An 8603-nucleotide genomic window follows, 5' to 3' on the forward strand; every position below is an offset into this window, starting at 1 on the left:
CTAGCCTCTTCCTTAAAAATTTTTTTTGTTTTTGTAGGTGGACTTATTTGCAAACAACAACAACTTAACTGGTACCGAAGGTGTTGAGTGGGACCCGCGCATTGGGTTTGTGGTTCGATTCCCGACGTATGACCTTGGTACCAACTGCTACTGTCAAGTGGTCATCGACGGGCGAGTGTTCAAGAAAAGAATTTACGCAATCTTCAGAGGCGTGGGTGAGTTGATGTTGAAAAACGGTTTATATTGCTCCCTAGGCACTAAGAAATGGCGCATTATGACCCAATGAAACGACACATGATGGCAGTGAAATAACACGTGAAATGACACATGTCTCAATGAAATGACAAATGAAATGACACTTTTCACAATGAAATGACACATATCAGAATGAAATAACACATGTCTCAGTGAAATGACACATATCACAATGAAGTAACACATGTCTCAGTTCAATGACACGTATCACAATGAAGTGACACATGTCTCAGTGAAATGACGCATATCACAATGAAGTGACACATGTCTCAGTGAAATGACATACATGTATATCGCAATAAAATGACACATATCACAATGAAGTGACATATATGACAATGAAAGGACACATATGACAATAATATGACCCATGATACAATTACCATTTTCTTCTATGTATATCGTATGAAAATAATGGTTCTTTATTTGTATGTATGCCGTTCGCAAAAAAAAGTATGTGATTTGTTCGTATACTGTTAAAAAAATGAGTGTTTTTCCGTTGCTATACATATTTTTCCTTACCTTTGCTTGTCTCCTTTTGCAGAGGACTACATCCCGACACCTTACATAGAACCCAACGGAGTGTTCTTCATCATGGCTGGAGAGACGATGAAGCTGAACTGTTGGGTTCTGGTCGGTCGAGGCTCCATGATCTATCTGGGCATGCAGTATGACCTGAAGGGGGTACGTACATGCGTAGGTCCGATGTTTATGCTTGTGTCAGTGGCTGATTGATTGGCAGCAAGATTCATTCTGTGCTGTTGCGGTTGATTAATCTGTCATAATTTGAGTTGCTTTATTGAGTCGTTTATCCCGTGTTTCTAAAATATTGCCAAACAATTCAACTCTTTCACAAATGAGCTCTACTTCCTATGTACCTTCTACTTTCTGAAAATGTCTAGGTTTTTGGCTGTTACTTGCTTGGTTTGCCTGTTCTCAAGTATTTTTCCACATAATCTTATGAAATCATATTTTATCTCCCCTCACACCACAGGATTTTTGTCAACAACACTTGGAGGGTGAACTTAAAAATTTTTCTCAAGTTGTTGTTTTCAATGGTGATCTTTTTGTTGTTGTGAATGATAATTGTTTAAGACCAAAATTGAGTCGATTTTTCGCCTTTGTCCAAGAAGGCTAGGTGTAGATCTTTCCTACCAGAAGATCAGGGGTGTGGCTGAAAGACAGCAGTAACAAGGGGCCAAGGAGTAGCAGTAGAAAGGCTGCAGAAAGATGTTACACTTTTATTCCGATACGTTTTTACAAGGGTGATTATTTCCTGTATTCCAGAAATCTGACAGGTTTGATGAGACGCTGCCGCTGCGAGAGCAAGAGAGTGGTGGTCAGTATGACGTCATCAACATCGACCTAACAGTGGAGAACGTACAGGTCAACGACAGTGGCTCCTACGTCTGCAACACCAGCTTCGACCTGAAGATGTACGAGGTGGCCCCGGTACAGGTCAACGTCTACGGTACGTTGCGATCAGAATACTGACGTACAAACTGAGGGAGAGTACTGGGAATGGAAGATTAAACTTTTTTGTACGCCCTGGGGTCATTTTGTATCCCCGGGGTGGTATTTTTCACATTTTAGATTACTTCTAGTGTGAGGATCTCTTAGAAACTTTCAGTATTTCTCAAAAAATCATTTTGACAGACTGCTGTGCAAAGCGTACGGATAGGATTAACGAGTAAATTTCCTCATTGAAAGTGATGGCACCGAGTTCCCCAGGTGTATGGACACGATGGTAAAACACGATGTACAGATAGGGTTAATATTTGAGGAGTTGGTTTTTAAGTTTCTTTCATTGAATGATGTAGGTGTTTTTACACCCCCTTCGACACAATTTAGAGCATTCAGGAGGCGGGCTTCCGACCTTGCCTGTCAAGGCCAGCCTGGGCTGAGAGGGATACAGCATCCCTGCAGAAAAATCAAGATACTCAATAAAAATTCTTCCCACTTGGGAATGGAACTTCGGCCTGTTGTATGCTATAGCCAAGCGCTTATCTGCTACAATGCAGACACCGGTACGAGGAGTTCAGCGAAGCTCTGTCATGTGACTAGCTCTATTTGACACAGACGGTGAAACTCTCTTTGAAAATATCTTGTTACTTGTGTGAAGGAACGACATCACTGCTCAAGGGGCATCCCCATAAGCGCTCCGTCCCCTGAAGAAGCACATCTCGAAGTGTGTAGATGCTGACGGTTCCAAGCAATATATTACACTTATATATTTAAGAAAGTCCAGTCTCAAAGTCAATACAAAAGGAGAAAATGTTGATATCAGATGCTGAAGACACCGTTTTGTTTTTTTGTCTCAGAAAAAGACCTTCTGTTGCTTCTAGTGCTATGACTGAAAGTGATCATGGATATCTATAAATAGATAAGATACATTTTTGTTGTTCACACTCACTCATGGGCTCTACCACCTGTTACACACATACTCTCTTACTCATCCTTTCTTCCTCAGACATCTGCACGCATACACACATAATTACTCTGGCTGCTTCTCACACTTTATAGAAGGATCAAACTAGTTAGTAAAATAAGATTTTTAAAAAGGAGTTTATAGACCAGACACATAATTGGTTTTCTGAGAGTAGTCCAACGATACTCTTGTGACATCGCCCCTGCTGGCGGAGCAAAGAATACACCTGCCGTGATACTGCGTGTCGTAAGAGGCGACTAAAAGTGCATAGGTCTGGTCACCCGTAAAAGTGCCAGTTTGCGGAGGGCCAACTACCCAACCAAGTAAAAAACAGTAAGTTACAGAAACACGGACAAACACAGAATTTTATTTTTCGATCTTGGGAGACGGAGGAACTTCTGCATCAGCAGGAACAATGAGGGACAACAAAAAAGTGGGAAGACATGGAATAACATCAAGAGGCTAGCCCAGGATAGAGAAAGGTGGAAGGTGTTTGTCCGTGGCCTATACCCTGGTGCAGGGTGAGAAAGGCAATGATGACACTTGTGACATCTGTTCCCCAGAGAAACCCTTTGTGACCCTGAAGGCCGTGGACGAAGTCCTTATCGCCATGGATACTGACCTGGCCACACTTCTGCGGGTGTTCTGGACGTCGCCGACCGAGCCCGTTGTGGAGTGGTACTTCGACGAGAAGATCATCAACGTAAACACCACCAACGGATGCAGGTACGGATTCTGGGTCTTTATCCCTACAAGTGTCAACGTACAAGTAAATTGGCCGCAAATTTAATTCTGTGGTCTTATGGCTGATTTATGCGGCCATAATTTGAGTCATTATTATTTCTGTTCATTTCTCCTTTTTAAAAATAAACAAACATTTCAACTCCTTCACAATTAATGAGCTCTTTTTTTTTGTTTTCTGAAAATATATAGGTTTACAGCTTTTACTTCCTTGATTTGTTTTCTGTCAAAATGGTAAAGTCTTAAAACGTTCCCTGACTACAAACGCTGTTTGTTAACCTCACGTAGAGGGTTAAAGTCTGCATTGAGCTACTTTTTTTAAAATGCGCTATATAAATGTTATATATTATTATTTTTATTATTATTATGTTGTTGTTGTGTTTCATAGCTTAACAAATTCGCAATCCCTTCCACGTCAGCCAGAATTTTAAGACTCGCACAAACAACGATCATAAGATTTTACGCTACCATTCCTTTTTTCTTTGAACTTTAAGATACTGATTTAATAAATGAGAGGCTAAATTTATATTGAAATTAATAAAGTAAAGAAAGAGGGAATGACAACTTTCTCTACTGCGATGTGACCGATTGATGTAATAGGGGTTAGTGAGACAAACGAAGAAAAGTCAGATTTTTTAGGTCCTAACTCAGAACTTATGTAGCATACTGAAACGAGTAATGAAAGAAAGATATGGTAGGAAAATGACTTACATCTATGGCAATGTATTTTCAGTTGTCAGAGAAAGATAATATGATAAGGAGATAACCTACTTCTTTGACAGTCTATCTCTAGCTATTTGTTAGAGAAAGATAAGATAACAAGAAAATCAACTTTTGCTGTGTATTTTTCAGTTATTTGTCAGAGAAAAGTATGATAAGATTATAGCCAACGTCTTTTGCTGTGTATTTTTCAGTTATTTGTCAACAGAAAATTTGTTCAGGATATAGCCTACATCTTTGGCTGTGTTTTGTCGGTTATATTATGTCGGAGAAAAGTATAATAAGAACTCTTTTGCCATGTCTTTTCAGTTGTCTGTCAGACAAGAGAGATGAGAACTCTCTGGCTGTGGTTTTTTCAGTTATTTGTCAGAGAAAAGTATGATAAGATTATAGCCAACGTCTTTGGCTGTGTTTTTTCAGCTATTTGTCAGAGAAAAGTATGAGAAGATTATAGCCAACGTCTTTGGCTGTGTTTTTTCAGCTATTTGTCAGAAAAAGTATGATAAGATTATAGCCAACGTCTTTGGCTGTGTTTTTTCAGCTATTTGTCAGAAAAAGTATGATAAGATTATAGCCAACGTCTTTGGCTGTGTTTTTTCAGCTATTTGTCAGAAAAAGTATGATAAGATTATAGCCAACGTCTTTGGCTGTGTTTTTTCAGCTATTTGTCAGAAAAAGTATGATAAGATTATAGCCAACGTCTTTGGCTGTGTTTTTTCAGCTATTTGTCAGAAAAAGTATGATAAGAACTCTTTTGCTGTGGGTTTTTTTTCAGTTATTTGTCAGAGAAGGATATGATAAGAATGTATCCAACCTCTTTCGCAGTGTTTTTTCAGTTATTTGTCAACAGAAAATTTGTTTAGAATATAGCCAACATCTTTGGCTGTGTTTTATCGGTTATATTATGTCGGAGAAAAGTATAATAAGAACTCTTTTGCCATGTCTTTTCAGTTATCTGTCAGACAAGAGAGATGAGAACTCTCTGGCTGTGGTTTTTTCAGTTATTTGTCAGAGAAAAGTATGATAAGATTATAGCCAACGTCTTTGGCTGTGTTTTTTCAGTTATTTGTCAGAGAAAAGTATGAGAAGATTATAGCCAACGTCTTTGGCTGTGTTTTTTCAGCTATTTGTCAGAGAAAATTATGAGAAGATTATAGAGAAGATTATAGCCAATGTCTTTGGATGTGTTTTTTCAGTTATCTGTCTGACAAGAGAGACGAGCTTGTGATTCTCAACCCAAAGACGGAGGACAGCGGCATCTACCGAGTCCTGGCGTACGTGGAGGCGGAGAATGGGACGAGGGTCGCGTCCTCCACCGTGGAGATTGAGCTCAAGATTCACGGTGAACAAGAAGAACTATTTTTTTTATTTTTCTCCTTATTTTTTTATTGTAAGTGAGAGAGTTGGTTTTTTTTGTGTTGTAAGTTTTTTGGGTTTTTTTTTTCTTTGTAGTGTAAACTAATATTTGTCAGGTTTTTTTCCTTCTTTTTGTTGCAAGCAAGAACGGTTTTCTTCCTTCTTTTCCTCTCGCTTTGTTTGAAATGTTCAACCTGAAAACGTATTATGATGATTAAGCGTAAGGCAATGAAGCTCTTTGAAAACTTCATTCTTCTTTAAGATGAATGCGTATTTGCAAGCACTGTTTCACATTTTGGACATTTTACTCTGTTTTCATATGCTGTCATATTTTGTTACAACGAAATATTTTGGTCATTGGACAGTGTAAATTATGCTTTAGATTCTTTTTTTTTTCGGAATGCTAAGATTCTGTGCTTGTATGCTTATATTTCAATGCATACATTATATTATAAAAACGTTGTTTGTTACTTCTTATCTATGTCATTGTTTGTACAATTATAAAGGATTGTTGCCTTTTTAATAAATTAAGTAAAAATGAAATGTGGTCGCTGTTAGAAGATATAGCTATTTGTCAACGTGCAGTTTTTGATAAACGAGGTAAAGTTAAATTTCCTTTTCTCCCACAGGTATACCCAATGCCAAAATCTGGGCGAAGTCAGCGGACGCTAACCTTCCAGACGGAATGGTCACGGGTCGCGTCGGTCAGCAGGTCAAGATGACCTGTCTGGTGAAGGGGTACCCGCGTAGCAACGTCACGTGGTTGTATCAGGTAACTGCCGCAGGCTTTGTTTTATTGACCAGCTGTTTAAGTGTACTACCAACACAATTTTTAACAAATGTGGGGCAGAGCACAGGAATCAGGCTCTCGTCAAAATAATCAAAGTGAATTAACTCGCATTTTTCCGTAGGTTTGTGAATTTTTATCAAATTTATGTTTTTTGGCCCAGCACCTTTCATGCCCATTAAAGAACTCTTTTCTGTGTGGATTTTTCTGAAAAGCGTTGATTAAAGGCACAAAAATGTAAATTTTCAGTTACCACGGACTCTTAAGCTAAGGAAATAACTAATCTTCGGCGGCCATTTTCTCACTAATTTTACCTCTGAAAACAGGTGACCCCCCTCCTCCTTCTTTCGCAAATATCTCGACTTGTATTCAAGATAAATTGACATTTTTTTCATCCAAATAAAGCCAACTGAACAAGCTTTAAGATGATACCAATAATTCTACATACCCAAAAATTGATGACAGCCTGATTCCACCTCACTGCCTCACAAATTGTTTTTTATTCATCAATGCCTCTCACCCCTGGCAGGGTATAGGCCACATACAAGCTCCTTCCTCTTATCTCTGTCCTGGGCCGTCCTTCCAAGTGAGCTTCATCTCTCCCATGTCTCTTTCCACACATCTCCTCCATGTTTCCCGTGGCCTACCCCTGCCTCGTGCTCCTTGTGGGTTCCGCTGTTTTTTAATTTGTGATATCAGTTGCATGTGCTCAAGAATTAAAAAAAAAAAGAAGAAATTTCAAGTTCTAAATGGTTGTAATGCTGTCAAGCAGGGATCTATACTATACGAATGCTATATCATTATTATTATTATTATTATTATTATTATTATTATTATTATTATTATTATTATTATTAGGCTATTATTATTATCATTACATTTTTAAAATATTATTATTATTATTATTTTTATTATTATTATTGTCGTTTATTGTTTTGTTTTTAAAAAATTATGATTATTATTTTTATTATGATGACGTTGATGATGATGATGATGATTCTTCTTCTTCTTGGTCTTCTTCTTTTTCTTCTTCTTCTTCTTCTTATTATTATCATCATCATTTGTTGCAGCCGTGCCAGACGACAGAATGTGAGCTGAGCGCAGACAACTCCACGTGGCAAGAGATCAACAGCACAGAGGCGGACATGCAGGTGGTGACCAACCAGTTCAACCAGCAGCTGTACCGCCTGTACATCCAGCCGCAGGGCACCGGGTACTTCAAGTGTCACGCCGAGAACTCACACGGGCAGCACAGCGAGACGCTCAAGTTTATTGCCACAGGTCAGGGATGAGGGAGAGGAAGGGAAGAAGAGACGGAGGGAAAAATAATTTTTAAAGAAAAATTGCGAGACATCATGGTGAATTCCGGCGCTCGTCAAAATAATGAAATAGAAGAAAAAGACATTTTCCACCAGTTTTCCAATTTTTATTGAAATTTGGTTTTTTGGCTAAACACCTTTTATGCTCTTATCAAAATCCATTTCCATGTACATTTTACTGAAAAACGTTGTTAAAAGACACAAAATATGTAATTTTCAGTTTCTAAGGACTCTTGAGCTATTGAAGTTACCAAACTTTGGCGGCCATTTTCTTATTAATTTTACCGCTGAAACCAGACTACCTCAACTCCTCCAATCGCAAATATCTCGGCTTCTATTTAGGCTAGATGGATATTTTTTCCATCGAAAGCAACGCAAATGAATAATCTTTCAGATGGTATCAATGACTCCAAATGCCATAAAATTGACGAGCGCCTGATTCCACCGCGTCGTGACACAATTGGTAAATAGAAAGAAAATTGAAGAAGACGAGTGGAAAGGCAACTTTATATCTCGCCTGACGACAATTTCACAATGAATGCGCTTTTTCCTTAACCTTCCTAGTATTGATGGATGATTTTTTCTAAAATCTGCCCTAAGTTTTATGCAGTGGTTTTGCAACCAAAGAACTCAGCTGTGATTTGATTGGCTATTTGTTTTGTTTTTCATTTCTTTATTTACATCGTCAAACACTTCAGCACTGGCGTCCAAGGTTGGTCAACGAAACTTACGACGAAACAAACTTGTTGTATATATATTAAGTATTACCAATATTTGTTTAAATTAATTTTCAGAGATGGCTGGAGGGTACCACTGGTAAATCTTTTCTTTCTTTTTTTTTCTTCTCCTTTCTATTTTGTTGCTCTTTTTTGGGTTTTTTTCTTTCTTTCTATTTTGTTGCTCTTTTTTTGGGTTTTTTTCTTTCTTTCTATTTTGTTGCTCTTTTTTTGGGTTTTTTTCTTTCTTTCTATTTTGTTGCTCTTTTTGGGGTTTTTTT

The 8603-nt window shown here is 38.0% G+C and overlaps 1 protein-coding gene across 2 annotated transcripts in view; it reads left to right on the plus strand.

Moving 5' to 3' along the window:
• Positions 1-37: 37 nt before the first annotated feature.
• The window catches only part of LOC101851407 (vascular endothelial growth factor receptor 3), a gene marked incomplete at its 5' end in the record, with an annotated part of 35907 nt that continues 27341 nt past the window's right edge, over positions 38-8603 (plus strand). For both annotated transcript variants that reach the window (XM_035969714.1, XM_013082429.2), the window contains 7 exon segments: positions 38-215; positions 800-939; positions 1543-1726; positions 3247-3409; positions 5341-5486; positions 6130-6272; positions 7358-7568. In XM_035969714.1, the coding sequence (XP_035825607.1) occupies positions 38-215; positions 800-939; positions 1543-1726; positions 3247-3409; positions 5341-5486; positions 6130-6272; positions 7358-7568 (1165 nt within the window).

Source organism: Aplysia californica, unplaced genomic scaffold, assembly GCF_000002075.1.
Source record: "Aplysia californica isolate F4 #8 unplaced genomic scaffold, AplCal3.0 scaffold00173, whole genome shotgun sequence".
NCBI classification, from domain to species: Eukaryota; Metazoa; Mollusca; class Gastropoda; order Aplysiida; family Aplysiidae; genus Aplysia; species Aplysia californica.